Source organism: Micropterus dolomieu, linkage group LG01 (genome assembly GCF_021292245.1).
Source record: "Micropterus dolomieu isolate WLL.071019.BEF.003 ecotype Adirondacks linkage group LG01, ASM2129224v1, whole genome shotgun sequence".
NCBI lineage: Eukaryota > Metazoa > Chordata > Actinopteri > Centrarchiformes > Centrarchidae > Micropterus > Micropterus dolomieu.
The window spans coordinates 33,174,643-33,191,542 of NC_060150.1; the positions used below are offsets into that span (position 1 = coordinate 33,174,643).

The 16,900-nt window shown below is 40.3% G+C and overlaps 1 protein-coding gene across 2 annotated transcripts in view; it reads left to right on the top strand.

Moving 5' to 3' along the window:
• Nucleotides 1-16,900, top strand: part of cntnap2a (contactin associated protein 2a) — a 434,170-nt gene that overhangs the window by 386,796 nt on the left and 30,474 nt on the right. For both annotated transcript variants that reach the window (XR_006827635.1, XM_046065574.1), the window contains exons 19-21: nucleotides 2,062-2,232; nucleotides 9,597-9,815; nucleotides 15,491-15,727. Coding sequence is in view for 1 of the 2 variants with exons in the window: in XM_046065574.1 (XP_045921530.1) it covers nucleotides 2,062-2,232; nucleotides 9,597-9,815; nucleotides 15,491-15,727 (627 nt within the window). In the remaining variant the exon portion in view is untranslated. The remainder of the gene's footprint in view (nucleotides 1-2,061; nucleotides 2,233-9,596; nucleotides 9,816-15,490; nucleotides 15,728-16,900) is intronic.

Here is a 16,900-nt window from a genome sequence, read left to right on the forward strand (position 1 = left end):
ATCTGGTAGCTATGTAGCGGGCGGTTGATTATGGGGATGCAGGTGTTGAGGTGTGCGGGGAAGGCCAGGCAATTGCAGAGCAGGTGAGAGAAGTGGGAACAGGTGTGAGGAGGGCAGTCAAATGATGGTGAAAGGAGGGAAAGTCAGAGGGCACCTGGTGGATGGATGGAACAATGGCACTGTAAGGGACTGGGAGACCAACTGTGGCAGCTTTTTATTTCTACTCTTTACCTACTCCTGTAACATTTTGGTTATTTCTAGTGAAAAAACATCATTATTGTACCTTTAAGCCCCTTCATATGCTCCAATCATCCAAACTATCCCCTGTAATCAGTCATCTGATTGTCACCAACTATAATATGTGGCCCTGGTTTTTTCTTCTTGCTATGATGGAACATCAGTACAACACATAATGATTTGTTTCTGTGGCCTCTGCAGGCTTCCTCCTGTTTAGTCCTCAATTAACCCTGTTCAATAATTGGCCGCGCCTCCCGTAGAGAAATGAACAGTATTCCAACTTCAAACACACTAATCACAAAGACGGCATCAGTAGGTGGTCACGCTTGTGTGTGTGTGTGTGTGTGTGTGTGCTTGTCCGCTATCTGCCCTTGCCCCTGGTGACAGGATGTGAGGCGAAGGAGGAGAAGGTAGGAGCTCAGCCCTGTCATTGGGGAGCGCTTATCGCACTGAAGCAGCAGACACAAACACACATAGATGGCGTGGACACTAGCGCATATGTACTCTTAACAGGCATGCACTCACACTCACGCAAACATACACAGGACACATGTGAACGCATTTGTGCGCAAAAAATAGGTTTGAACTCACACATTCGAAAGGAAGAAAAGTGGTGCTGAAATGACGAGTCAATGAATTGATCCGTTGGTCGACAGAAAATCAATCAGCAACAATCTTTAGAATAGATAAACATTTGTCATTTAACTAGAAAAACTTACATTCTCAGTTTTGAGGGTTTGTCATTATACATCGAGTCTTGGAGCTAGTTTAAAGTCATCTTGTAGACCTATAGATACACGTCGGATCAATAATTTAAAGATTAATTGATGGTTAAATTTATCATTAGTTGCCGTACTAACACACACTTCTTGTACACATACATATTTCTCCCTGCTGCTCCGCTGTTCCTCCAGGGTTGTGGTGGAGGGTCTGAGGCCAATCCTTAGAGGCATCAAAGAGATCTCACACAGCTGATACCACATTAGCCTTCGCTCTTCTCTTCCTCTTGCCCTCCCCCCAGCTGTCATCTGCCCTCTGCATGACTTTACTCTCCTCTTTTCCCTCACTTCTTCAATGTTCTATCCTCTCACCCGTGCCTGGCATCTTTCCTCTTCTTACCATCTCTCCTCAGCTGTCCTCTCCATGCTCCCCTCCCCTGCTGCTGCTCCTCCCTTACTTTCCTACCTGCTCTTCATCTTCCTTGAGTGATAGGAGCGAGACAGAGACATGGCAAGAGGCGAGGAGGGGAGACCGCAGAGAAGTCACTTCATCAACCACAGTCTGATAATTCATCAGCAGCTGTTTAACGTGCTGCTACTTCATCTTCATTAGCAGCCGCTGGTTTCGCTTCATAAAAGCCATTAGAAAAGTTGTCATTCAAAAATCCCGCAACACTTTGTCCATGTACCCTTGTCCCCTTCTCTGCTACTATCATGTGATCAACTTTCTACTGAATATTATTGCAGTTGCAGGAAATGACAGGCGATGTTAAAACCTCTGCACAGGAATTTTAGGTGATGAAATCCATTTTTACTGAGGAGATATTAAATGAGCCACATTAAACAATGGGCCTGAGATATCAATGTTTTATCCAGAATAGATTGGAATAAAATGAAATGTATGCATAACCATTTGAAATGAAACCATTTCTAGAATGAATTTATTCTGCAGCATATCAGATCAGAATGGGTAATAATGTTTGCCACAGCGCTAATGCAGGGGTGTGTGTGTGTGTGTGTGTGTGTGTGTGCGTGTGTGCGTGCGCGTGCGCGTGCGGGGGACGGGCTGGTTCAGCGTTGTAATTCTGTTTGCTTTTTTTCACAGACAACTACTGGAACGCCGCATCATTCACCACCCCATCATCCTACCTGCACTTTGCCACCTTCCAGGGTGAGACCAGCGCCGACATCTCCTTCTATTTCAAGACCAGTGCACCCTATGGCGTCTTCCTGGAAAACCTGGGCAACACTGACTTCATTCGCTTGGAGCTCAAATGTAAGATGGATTGGAGTGATTCTGTGTGTGCATGAGAGTAATTTCTCTCCATGTTTGTCTCTCTTATTCTCCCTCTCTCACTCTGACTCTTTATCTGGCCTAGTGTGAGGTTTAATCCAGCCGTCAGTCTGATCGCACGGTGTGTATTTCGTCACCACACACACGCTCAGAGTCACATAGACACACAGACTGATGCAGACGCACACTCCAGCAAGTCAATTGGCTTCCTGATTATGGCGCACTACTTTGTGTGATTGCAAGAGAGAGCAATCATTTATTTAAGGTAATTGGTGTGTGCAATAATTATGTCCATTATGAACCTCTGTTTAACCAAATCACCCATTTTCAGGGATGACAAAACACAAGCACTCACGCACACACACATATACGGACATACACTGTCTCCCTCTTTCTTTTTCTAAAAACCTTCCTGCAAATAGGAGCGTTTAAATCTCTTAAAAGTTTGCCCCCACAAAACACAAATCCACATACACAGATAATAATCGTGCTAGATAATAAGCTGGGCAGAAACAAAAATTCTGAAAATCAGGTAACTAGCTCTTCATTTTATGATCTGGTTGTTCTACTAATGTCACACTACGCCACTGGTAGCAGTGTAGGAAATCCGCCCACATAACCCTTTCACAAGCCCGCAGTAATACTTTCACTTTCCATTAATGGCTTATTTAAAGGGTATTTAGTCCATTCAGAATAAATGTAGACTACACAATGTAACATCTATGATGATCTCTGGATTGATTCTGATATATTAACAGAATCATCTCCTTGTGCAAACATGACTTTCCTTTGATGGAAATGATTTCTCTAATTTGAATTGGTTGCTTTCTTTTTTTCATAGCGATGACTGACTGTGAATTCATTAAATAGAATTGTTATTATTTAGGAAACAGTCATTTTTGAGAAGCATAGGGATGGGTGGCTTTACTCGTGACTCACAGGTTTCCTTCTATATTTATGGGCTACTTGTCCTGTGTTATTGCCTCAGTAATTCTTTTCTTTGTAAAGATTATGTTCATAGATGCTTTAGGAATAATCATATTTTATTGCTTGGCTACATCTCTATATTAAGATACAGGCAACAATTGTATGCTAGGCAGCTAGCGAGTATGATATTTTTAAGTGATCTTATCGATATGGTTATGTAGATTAAAAAAATAATAAGTAAAATGATTGTATTAAACAGAAATAGCTAAATTAGATAATTAAAAGGCAAAGCAAAGTGCATTCCAAGAAAAAAAACATGTTGCACTGTGGCTGTTTCTAATAGATGCACAGTGGATGGAACACTTAGAATTCCAAAAAGAGACTTGACTTGCACTTGCATAAAATGACTTGTGAAGATCTCTGGCCTCCACTCATTAAATATTAAAAACCATCAGTCAGAGAACAGTGACTAGTGTCAGCTACAGCCCGGCTCTTGGACTGCAACAAAAACACGGGTGACACACAGGTAAACTAAATAACAAAGGGATTTATTAAGAAAATAAGCAAAAGCAATGAGTGGGAAGAATCTGTAAAGTCAGTAGTGTGGGGAGTGGATGGGTGAAAATGGATGTTGTGCTGTAAAAACAAAGACAAGGAAACCAAACACAACAAAGCAAGTTGTGAGATGAGGATGTCCAACCGAGATTGACTGCTACTCTTATAAGCATTGGGCACACCAGGCCCAGGTGTGTCCCATGTTGCTGATTACCCTGCCTATCTGGTCTGCAGCCCTGGAGACAGAAAGCATATAAAACAGCAGTATGAACCCTGCAGAGGGGCCGTCACACTATGCATATACTGTAAGTGAGGTGGCATCAGTATGGAGAACATAAAGATGAGTTTACAGAAGGCAGCTACAGTCGCTGTCAAATCAAAATGAGACATGCACAGGCCCCTACAGGAAGTCAAGTCTCTGCATGATGTTTTTTAAAACATTTTAGATGATTTTCTTTTAAGTGTTAGCGCTAATGTATTTAAAGTACACACAGCTGTTGTTGGCATCGAGCCTTTACCTCCGCATCAGGTGGTGTTTTAGTTCATACCAATATGTCTTTGAGTTTGGTTTCAGAGGGTTTAAAGAATCCATGAAATTTAGTTGAATTGTAGCCTACAATACAAATTAGGCCATCCAAGTATTTGTGGTGTAGCAGGTGTTAAAATGTTATTTTTAAATAAATAGCCAAAGCCAAAAAAGTGGCGTTACTTTAAATTACATTTGCTTGACAAATGATCACACCTCATTGGGAATCGTTTTGTTTGTATATAAATGCAGTGTGTTTTTCTTTTAAACAAAGACCCACATTGTTAAGGTACACATAGTGTTTATTTTCCTTATTCTTCATATTTTTAAAAAAGAATTATATAATTATAAGAAACCCATGTATTCTACTCAGACAGTATTTTTAAACAGTCTAAAGTGTACAGTCAGATAAATAGAGCAGTGTTTATGTGTTGTTACCTTTTAGTCTTTGAAATTCAATGAGGAAATGTTTGACTTGATGCGGGCATTTGTTTAAGGAAAAATACAGTTAATACATACAATAAAATACAACTTTTTTCCTCTATATTTGTGCTTAAAGAGTACTGTTATTGTGGTTCCTACACTATAACCAATACTGGTTATTACACTGGATCAAATTCAAAAGGATAAAATGCTCTTGGAATAGACATATTAAGTAAGATAACATTAGAGACTTCAGACTTGACTTACATTTTGTGACTCATGAACATCTATGCTTTCACCACACCATGTCATACATTAAGGCTTTTAGAAAAAAGTGTCAAACGTTAGAAGGAAATGGACGAGATGGCAACAGCACAGAGGAGAAGGAAACTTTTTTAAATACCAAACAGTGGGAAAGCTTTGCACGACCCCATTTCACATTCTCTAAGTTTTTTCTGAGACACGTCATCCAGCAGGTTTTTGTGATCTTCTTCCAGCGGCTCAAATTGTTAAAATCTCTGGGCTTCAATTTAATCGGCGAGCTGCATTGTGACGGGGGTTTCCTGGCACATCATGGCTGTCGATAGAAGACTAATTGCATTTCATTTGGATTCAAAGGGATTTGAGCATTTGGTTTCAAAAGCGCTCACTTACCATTTCCTTCTGGTGTGCCTGGCCCGCCATTTTGTGTCAAATGCCAACTACTGAACAGACACAAAGTCGACAGATTATTTGGGAGCCAAAGTCCTTTCTAAAGCCATTACACTGCTGTCAGCCGGTTTGTGGCCTAAAAGTTCCATGAGCTTTTTATTTTCATTATTTTACAGCTGAACTAGCTTTTACACAAAGCCGAACTCCTATACATGCACACACTTATTTGTGCAGAAAAAATGTGTTGACACTGTACTGTACATGCAATTACAGTGAGGTGTTTGCCAGAGGGTGTTGGTGTTTGTCTTCTAAATGTGCACACAAAAACACAAACAAATATACAGTAAGTATCTAGTCTGTCACGGCTGCACAGCAGGCCAGAGGAGATACGGAGTGTGTGTGTGCGTGTGTGTTTGCATGTGTGTGTCTCCAGAGGCTTTCAAAATACCCCCACATCGATTTCCTCTCGCCTCTCCCTTGCTATCATTTTGCCCCACAGCACACATTTAGACACACAACAGCAAAACGACTTGCGCACACACTCACACACATAAACACACACATAATCTCTGCCCTCTCGCTGGTGCAAAAACTGTATCTGCTACAATCCCGTCAGGGCATGAAATGAGTAGCATTAGGCCAGAATAGCATAGCTGTGCTATTGCAGGAGCTCAAAGCACATTCACACACTTACAGATACACACCCACAACCTTGTACAAAGCACACATTACTGGGACCTCAGCAGACTCAGGTGGACTTTATTCTTCTTTGAATCTTAATAGGAAGAAGGAGGCATAGCCACATTTGAGAGGGAGCTTTGAAGACGTGTTCAGAACCATGTGGACTGGACTGGTAACAGGATTGAGGACAGATAGAAAGGTCCCTAAATAAAGAAATGCTTGACTTCTGGGGTGCTCTGTGGCTCAGTGGAAAGTATGTATCTGCCATGTTTTGAGTCCTTAAGAGGCTGCACTTTCAGTGATAGTCTTGCCCAAAGGTCATACACATTTTCAGTCTGGGCTCTAGCTATGAAATGTACTTTCCTGATGGAGACCTTGGTGTATAAAATTGTACTATTGCATTTTTTTATGTGAGGACCAGACAGAGTAGTGTACATCTGAAGTTTAGCAGTAGTCTATGCAGCTCTTGATGCACTAAGAATTTGTTAGACTCCTCTTCAAAAAAGTGTGAGAAGTTCATCTTTATCTCACTTTATCTTTCTACACGCTAAAAAATACTCTGGATTCTTTGCATTGTGATCATACAGTTTTTTTGCTGACAAGCACAAAAAAAAACTTTTGTTGTCACAAAGAGATGCTTAGCCTTTGAGTAGTTGCTTTAAATCTTGTTTCAGGTTCAACAGCCGCAAGTTTTGCTATGGCACTGTGAGTCTGGCTCACGCTTACGTAGCGTTTTCCCTCCTGATAGGGGCCAGACTGTTCCTGCCATGCCAAGAGTGACAAATGCAGATAAAAAAGCAGATAAGACAAAAAACAAAGAATTAGCAAGTATAACAGAAAATGGATAAAACACTGAAAATAGATGAAGAGCAGCAAAATGAAATGTCACATTAGACAAACACACAGACACAAATACGCACACCCACACAAGGAGTGATTTTTAACACAAAGACATACACAATCTCTTTATCCATCTATATCATTGTTTTGTTGTGCTGTGCTGACGCTAAATTTACAACTTGGCTCTTTTAGCCTCCATATTAAGAGATTAATAGAAAGACAAATGGTGAAAATAAAAAGCACTGCTGGGTTTTCTCTAGGCCAACATGTAAGTATATCTCACACACACAAAATTACATTCACACGCACATTAACACTTACGACATCCATCACGGCTATGCAAATAGATGAGGCTGTGCTCGGAGGGCACTTTAGTTTTCATTCCTGCCTGTGGACAGAGTATGAAAAAGAAAGTTGTAAGGCATCCGTCTTGCTTTGCAGTGCTCCTAATGCAACACCCAAATAATCAAACACTCATATGCCGTATAGCAGCATTGCAATAGCTTTGTCTCTATTGGGGCATTCAGATATATGTTTGGCTTTCTTTCAGCATTTAAAATAACTGATGGCGCTCCTCCCTGCCCTGCAGACCTGCCCTGTGCATACAGGCATCATTAATTCAGAGTGCTAAAGCCTGTCAGAGGGCTTGTACTTCCCGTGTCACTGTGGGCGCATGCATCTACTTGTTTTCATGCTGCTGTGTGTTGTGTATTATGGGTAGTTGAATGTCTTTCAGATTTATTTTATTGGTTCGTGCACTCAGGACATCCAGATAAGCTTTGGCTGAGATGATTTCTGGTGTCTTTGCACTTCACCTAAGAGGAAATGATAATGTCTGCAAGAAAGGGATCAATGAAAAAAGTGAGGAAGAAAGGAATGATGGGAGGGAAGAAGGGAGGGCACAGTAACTGATGAGACTGATAAGCAACGGAAGTGAAGCAAGCAGTAAATTAACAAACAATGAAGAAACGAAAGAATAATGAAGTAATACATAGGCAAGCGAGGATGGACTCGGTGGGGATAAAAGGAGGAAAAAAATGAAAGCGAACAAAGAAAACAAAGTGAGGGAAACAATGAAGGAACAAACAAAAAGGAGGTAAGAAAGAAACAGAGGAACTATACATGTATTGTATGAGCAATGCAAGAGTTAGAAGAAAAGAAAAATAGGTAGTGAAAAAAGATAATTAGATGAAAGCTATATGAAAAGCAGGAATGGGCCAGGTTTATTGATTAGGCAATGGGAAAGAAGAAAGTTCATTTCCCCATTGACTACTACATAAAATGATCCTCTCTAATATCTGAGCCTAATGAAGCCATAATGAAGCAGTAACATATAGTGCGATGAAGTGGTTGTTCATCATCTCTATGATTGCAGCACACTGATGCCAATAACCACCATATGCCACCACCCAGAATATATAGCTTTTATATAGCAGCCTCGCAGTGGTACCAAACATTAAGAAAGAGTCAAACAGGGTTTTAATTTGACATTTGCAAATCGTCTATCTAGCAGCAGAAATAATTCCCTCATTGTTTTGTCATTGTTGCTTCATTTGCTTCGTAGGTCAAGGCAACAAGATTCCTTTGACATATTGCAGCGGCAAGCATTTATTGAATGTCTCTCGTCCGCACACAATGAATATGTTCACATCTTATAACTTACCCACACCAGTGGTATCTTGCAGAGGGGATCATGTAAAGCTATATATTATCTAGTATGTCTGGTTAGTAGTGTTTCAAAATAAAAAATGTAATTTCTGGCCTTGTGGACCTGATTATATCAAGTTGAGATAGAGTTGAAAATAAGAACACACACAAATTGCACATTCTTTGCCTCTTTTTTCAACTCCTTTTCTATCATAACAGACACACATAATGTGTATAGATGAATCATTGTCCCCTACAGAGAGGTTAAAAGCCATCAGAGAGTGACCTCCCCAGTGCAGTTGAAAGTAACATCTGGAATGGACAGGTGGTAGGCTGAAACACACACACACACACACACACACACACACACTGTAATTCAGAAATATTGATAAACAGTTGACCTGTCATGGTCATAAAAGGTATAACAGTGCCCCCTGTTGGTCTGTTGAATGATTAGGCTACGGTATTACCGAGTAGACAATAAACTTTAAGGCATTTTAACTTCCTTAATTCCCCATAACACTTTCCAAACACACACTCTCATATGCACACACACACACAAATCCACTTAATTTAAGATGATAAAAAATAATCATGCAGAAAAAAAGGCCATCTTGCACTAATTTTTCATGAATTTTCTCTTTCCTTCTTGTCATTCATCTTCAGCTCTCGCTCTCTGTTTTGTCTCTAATTCTTTAGCTTTCCTCTCTCCTACAAAACTAGGGAAACCTCTAAAATTTAAAAAACAGCAAAAAAAAAAAGGACACATGGAAACTGCTGCAATACAACTTTGTGTCATGCAAAACCAACAGTTCTTGGCATCTATCGACTGTCCGTGAGATTAGTCCTGTCCAAAGCTGTGAGCAGTCGTGTAGTGCAAAGCTGAAATCTATACAAGCCAAATGAATGGCCTTGAAACAAATGAGCCATTAGATTAGAAATTGAATGCATATTTACCTGCGGAGCGGACTATGACAGAACAGAGATTTATGGGTTTTAGAAAGTTGTGAGGTTTGTTTCGTGTGGTTTAATAGATGACTTCTGTAACTAAGATTTCTTATTCTTATTATTTCTTCTCCTCACACTCTCTCTGCAGCTCCTAAAGTAGTCTCCTTCTCCTTTGACGTTGGAAACGGACCTGTGGAGTTAACAGTACATTCCGCCACACCCCTCAATGACGACCAATGGCATCGCGTGATGGCCGAGCGAAATGTCAAAGAGGCAGTCCTTCAGTTAGATCAGACACATCGGGCATCTCGGCTTGCTCCGGCACAGGGGCACACACGGCTAGAGCTGTTCAGCCAGCTCTACGTGGGTAAGACACGCACACACACACTCCCATACAATCCAAAAAGAATTAACAACCCTTATGTGTAAGAATGACTCACGTACACACATTTATTTGCAATTTGAACATTTAATATCCACTTTGTGTAAGAAGGATGCTCACAGAGGCGAACACACCATCATTACGAGCATTTATGCGTGGAAAGCAAATGCCTAGTACACATGATCCATGTAATCATAATTGGATTGAATTAAAAAACTATTTGCGCTCTCTGAATACGTTCCATCCATTGTGAGGACGTCTGATTGTTTCAGAAGTTAAAGATGTAGCAGCCTTTGCTGGAAATCACTGGGTTTTCTTCTTAAGAGGCTTCAGTCCAGCTTAGTCACAGGCACTGCTAATTAAGTTCATGTTAATCCGACACACACACACACACACCCATTTCACATTTTATAATATGCGCACACGTGTTCGGAAAGTCATCCATGTAAGTGATAAAGAGTGAGCTTCAATAAAGTGAGCCTCTGTGCTGGCTATGACTAAAACTCACTCAACTCACTTATAAAGGTCATTTCTTTGATACTTTAATACTTTGACACAGCAGTTATATTGCTTTGGATTAAGAAACTATTATTGCACAAAGAGGATATCAACCCTCTGACTTTCCTTCTCCCACACACGTTCTGTATTAGCTGTCAGACAGATCAAGCGCTTGTTATCACGACAATTATGCCTGCATTTTGTAAAGAGGTCTGGTTTGTTCCTTATGGTTTCATCTTCCTCTCCACACAACGCCTTTCAAGCTCATCAGCAAGCTGATGATCTGTCCAGTTTTCTCCCTATGCTTTCACTTCTCTGTCTCCTCTTTCTACCTTTTGTGCTGAGCTGTCAATACTCTATAAACCAAACTCCAGGGCTAAAATAGTTTTAGGGATTTGCGGATAGAAGGGAAAGTGCTGAGGCGGATCACAGACTTCCTACTGTCTCATGAAAAAAGTTCTGCCCAAAGGAGATTGTTCCAAATTCCAATCAGGCATCCTGATGTGATAGCCTTACCCTCCCTGATCCCCGTTTATAATATTATTTCATCGTCTCATCACTTTTGCTGAATTGAACGCTGCTGAAATATCCTTACCTTATCATGTCCCAATTTGCCTTTCGGCGTATTTGTGCTTCCATTTAGTGAAATGGAAAAGGGCTAGAAAGGTTCCGTCACTAAGCAACTCGCAGCTTTGAGGCCGGGGAATGCAATGTCTTAAAGGTAGCTCCTCGGCCATCACCTCATTTGCATGCTTGTATTCTGGCTTTTTTGGTCAAAGGACGACAGGAGAACTCTCAGGCCTGCTGTGTGTGGCACACATCTAGAAACACAAGTGTTGGTGGAAGAGACAGAGAGAAAGCAGGGAAAGACTTGTATGTAAGAACAGCCACAGGGGCGACAGCACCTTCTCATATCTGATCTCTAATCCCTGCTTAATCCTCATTTGAGGATTGCTTTGGGAAGCTAGAGTGTGACACACAGGAAGTGACCCAGCCACTAAAGGTAAGTGGTTTTAGATTTGGCCCCTGACATCCAGGAAAGATAGAGATCCTTTTGTGTTTGATCGAGCGATTTGATTGGGAATTGTGAGGAGAGCCCTGCAGGCATCGAGATTTTGTCTGAACTCACCTGATTCTTCTTTTTATTCCTCTGCCACTTCACACGTTGTCTGTGATTCATATTGATGAGCCTCTTTTGAAAGTAGAGAGGTAGAAAAAAAAAACTAGGCAATCCAGAAGAATTAAAAAAAAAAATCTGTTTGTATGATTTCACATAAGGTATAAACAACAACAAGAAACTTTATTTTTCTCACCTCGTTCTCATATTTGTCTCTGTATCATCTCCTTCTCTCTTTCTCAATCAATATGCTCCTCATCAAGCATTTGATTGCTTTAGTGTTTACTGCACAGTGGCTCATTTGCTCTAATGGCCTTGAGAGTAAATGTTATACCGTCAGCCTGCTGTCATTTACTTCACACTGTTAACTTTTAGCTCTCCAATTCACTCCATAATGCACATAACTATAAATCGTGCCACATTTTATTTATTTAATGCCACCATCTGTTCTTTTGATTTCCCTCTTGATTAATGCTCACTATCACACTTATTTATGATTTTGCATGTTTTTCCTCAATTCTCTCATGGTTGGATTGTTTTGTCTTTCTTTTTCTGCTTTGGTTTTTCATTTCCTTGCCCCTGCCTTCATGGATCAACATCCATGCGTGTGCGACACCTGTCACAGGGAAGCCAGCCTCGCTCACATGCCAAGACAGTAGGTAACAATTAATGAGTAAAATAAAAAATGTCTGTGTGACGCTGATTGTGAGAGTAAACACAAACGCACGTGTATGAAGACCTCACCTACGTGTTTTGCTGCATTACACGAGTGGTGATTAAAGTTTAGCCAAGATTAATCTTCTGAAATGATCTTGTGCTGCTACTTTTTTTGATTTATACTATACATTAACACATAGCTGTGAGGAATTACTGTAGACTCGGGCTTGTTGAAATGCACAAGTACATTTTCCAAGCAGGGATCCATCAAAATCAAACCCACATTATGGACCTTTAAGAGAGATAGTTAGAAAAAAAGCATTGCTTTAAACCAACAGATATAAAGCAGTGGGCTGGTAAAATGGGATTTATATGATAATATCTTCCCCCTGGAAATGCTGGTGGGTTAGAAAGGCTTTTGAAATGACATTTAGACCATATGAATCAAAAATACTCATCTAAAACCAATGCACATGGCCTCCTAAAGTAATAAACATGGATTGGGTAAACACTGTTCTGAGGATTTCTTTAGTGTTGAACAGACAAACGTAAAGAGGTAGGAAATACTACCGTCCTATTAACCCAGTCATAAGGTGATATTGAAAGAAAAGCAGTGCAGCAGATACGCAGTTGGTGTAAATTAGAAATGTAACACTTTCTATGAAGGTCATCACTATAATGACTTATGCATATATTTATAAAACAATATAATGCGTCCATAAGACATTATAACAGTTGTTATAATCACTTACAAACATGCATTAGGTGCTATAGCAAAGTTCATAACGTATTATGACCTTTTGGTTTAATGTTTTATAACTAATAGTAATACCAGTTTATGTCAATGTGCGGCAAGAATCTCCGACCATGTTCCATAACACATTATAACCACCGACTCTGCCTCGTTATGAATACACTTTAGTCACCATTTACAATTAGTAATATAAAATGGAATAATAGCTTATAGTAATGTATAAAGTTATATAGCATGTCTTTGTTTGCTTTAAGTAAAGTGTTAAAATATCTATCCCTGTATAATATATTACAGGTGGACATAATATCATATGAACTAATTATAAGACCTTATAACATGTAATTGTTTGCTTTAAGTAAAGTGACACACATTTTTGCAGGAAAACAACTTTTATTTATGTTTCTTCACTTTATGAACAATCTGTATGAATTTTGAACATTTTGCAGTTTAGCACAAAAACACAACATATTTACATCAAGAAAACTCGTTGTCAGGGTGGTGAAAGATCGCTCAAGAGAAGACCTGTTGCCGACCAACATCATGTAAGAAGAGGCTCAGATGTTGTCACAGATGAATGGCGAGCCTATGGACAGGCCCTAACAGATGCAGATGCTTATATAAATATATGCATAAGTCATTATAGCGATGACCTTCATAGAAAGAAATTTCTCTGGTTGGACCAGGCTTAAAAGGACAGTCCACATACATATACATGCATGCTGTATGTCCATTACCTTAACTGTATGCAGTATTTAACTACTTACTGCATGTCTATTCATTACTTCATTATTTCACATTTTATGACTTCTCTTTTAATTAGAAATGTGGCTGTTATTGTGTTCGTGTGTGTGTGAACTGTATATATAATGAATATTATAATATTATAATGAATAGAAAAGGTTTCCTCATTAGCACGTCATTACAGGGTAAAATACCCTCACCTCAAAATATAAATATAACTAACAAAACCCTCAAAATATCCTCACACCCATAAACACATAAATAAGTGCCAACACACAATACGTGCGTGTTTGACTTGAGTGCTTATGTGTCTGAATTTTTGTATGCATGTCAGTATTCTGTGTCATGCTCGTCAATTGTACTCCTTTTTAAGGCTGATACTGATATTTAAGAAAAATCTGATAATGATATTGATGATCAGCAAATTAAGACATAACATGAACCTGTTTGGCAAGGATCCCTCAGATTTTGGTTCCAAATATGGGCAATTTACAGTAACTGAAATTATTATAAGTAATAATACTTAGATAAAAACATATGAATTAAGACAAACAAAGGTACTAATACACTTAAATGCAGTCTATAAATATTGCTGCAATTTACTGGACAGCGTTACATTTTTGCCACCATATTTACAAAAACAGACATATATATCATATTAACTCAGTATCAGTCCATCACACACCATTTGTGCGTTATACAAAGACTGTATGCTCGTGTGTGTGTGTGTGTCTGTGTACGTGTCCGCCCTGGTCTCCGCAGGCCTCAGAGCCTGCAGTCTGTTTAATCAGAGACTGATTTAGACCTGGGTAAACAGGTGGCAGAAACCTCCAGCCAATCAGTGGTACAAAATAGATTAATTAACAGGTCTGCTTAAAGTCAAATCTGTCGTGGGAATGGAAAGTGGAGAAAGCTTGTGAAAGCTCCGCTGCATCCTGATGTGTGAATTACATATTGGCTTCATCAAAGTACATGTATTAGTAATCTAATTACAGTATGTCTGTGTTGCGCCTGTGTGGCTGAGCTACTAGATGTGTGCGTTTGTTGAGGGAGGAAACTGTGTGTCCGGGAGTGAGTCTTAAGTCTTCTTAACATGGCTTCTTGAATGAACACTTCTCTGTAATCCAAAGGATGCAATTGAGAGGTTTTAATAACTAAAATGCCCCTCGGCTCTTGTTATGAGTGTGCACCCATACTCGTTTATCCATACAGTGTAACCATCCTCTGTGGGTGCGCTTGTGTACGTTTGACTCCATACCTGTGGGTGTATGTTGACGAGTGTGTTTATTGCTATAGTCATTTAGGTTCACATTAATCTATTTAACACCCCCACTCTGTCCAAGTTAATGGGTAGTTAGACTGTAATGGTGCAAGGCCAGAATGACGATGGAAGCACTTTAGAGGAATGGCTATAGACACCCCTAGGCGAAGCATTAATGCTTATATTGAGTTGTTCAGTCAGGTCAGGTGCGCTGTGTGTGTTTTAAACATGTGTGTTTGTCTGTAATATGTAGTTTACATGCATTCATGCATCCATTTGCGTGTGCCTGCTTGTGAGATCTTCATGAAGGCACAGTGTTCATTAGGCCTTTTTAATTAGTGAAGAAATCAAACAAGTTGAAGGTTGTTTCAAGAACGCCGTCTCAGTCAGAGCGATTAACGTGACATCAGTGGCTTCCTCCAGGCATTCGGATATTAACGTTTCTAAAAAGAGATTAAAACGGCCTCTTGCTTTCAAAATGACTTCTGTGACCCTGACTTCCATTTGTCCTCCCTTCCTTCTCTTTTATTTGTTTTCTTTCCTTTCTCCAAATGCTATATATCCTTGCCGCACTGATGCCACCTCCCCTCCTCACCTGTGTTTTCCCTCCTTCCTCTCCCTCGCTCCTTCAGGTGCTGCAGGAGGGCAGAGGGGGTTCCTAGGCTGTATCCGAGCTCTGCGGATGAACGGCATCACCCTCGACCTGGAAGAGAGGGCCAAGGTCACGCCTGGGGTCAAGCCCGGATGCCAAGGGCACTGTACCAGTTTTGGGATGTACTGCCGGAACGGAGGGAAGTGTGTGGAGAAGTACAACGGCTACTTGTGTGACTGCAGCCACACTGCCTATGACGGCCCGTTCTGCACCAGAGGTGAGAGGCATTTCGGGACAGACAATGTCAGTCTCTAACTGAAAGGGTAAATCATTTGCCACTAGAAGTGCGTCACACTCTTCTTTATTGCCAAAGCTTCAATTGCAAGAAAAATCTCCCACTGTGTGGGCTTTGAGGTATTTTTTTATGTCAGATTTTATTTCCCTTTTGCAAGTGCTGCAGGGTTTTTTGCAAATCCCAAAGGTATCTAAGAGCAGATAACTGATTTTTCCCCCTTTATTCCCATAACATGGTTTCATTCTCTAGCATTTGTTTGAGGAAGGGCACTTTATCATTGAAACCATGTTATCTTTGGCATAGTCCTTCTTTAGTTCACAAAGCCACAGTCAAATAGCGGTAGGGTTTATGCTGGAGTAGTTATGTTTCAAAGACGTTTATTGCCTGACAATCCACTGTGTTTTTTGCTGCGCTCTGTGATTGTCCTCACTTCCTATTCAGTTTGGAGCTGTTGGTGTTGAAAGTGTTTGGGCTTATGATAAAGGCATCGATTGAGAGTGATATAGTGCTTACCCACCAATTCTCCCTGACTTTAGAGTGCACTCACTGAATGTTAAAAGCGGTGCAAATGCAGAGCTGAGAGATCAGTCTAAAAAGAAATAAAAAAAAATGCAAGTCACTTCGCTTAGCAGTGAGTAGATCTAGGTTCAGAGAATTGTCACACCGTTACTCTGCTCCTGCACTGTTGCATATTGCTAAAAACATCATGTTTGTTTCACAGGGATTCATTAGATACAGCATTAAAGTTCTACTTCTCAAAACAAGTTTTCATAAAAATGCTCTGGGGAGAAAAGCAGCAGTGTTGTCAGAGGCTTTCTGCTAGCTCCCAGTCAGAGAGTTGATCCCCGACACGTGAATTAATTTGTTTCCTAAAGCCGAATAGTGTTTTTCCACTGTGCTCATGGCAGGGGGGTGACAAGATGACAGGGAAGCAAAGTGTGTGTGTGTGTGTGTGTGCCAGGGAAGAGGGTGACAGCGTGTGGTGATATGCCAGTGTAAGACATGAGAAGACCTCCTCTGAATTCTGTCATAACCAATCAGGCATTTCAGGATTTAGAGAATAGAGATTACTGTGTGTGTGTGTATTAGTCTGCATGCACGTGTGGAAGAAAGAGAGAGGGGCAAAGAAAAGAAGAGAGCACACCCTTGTGTCTG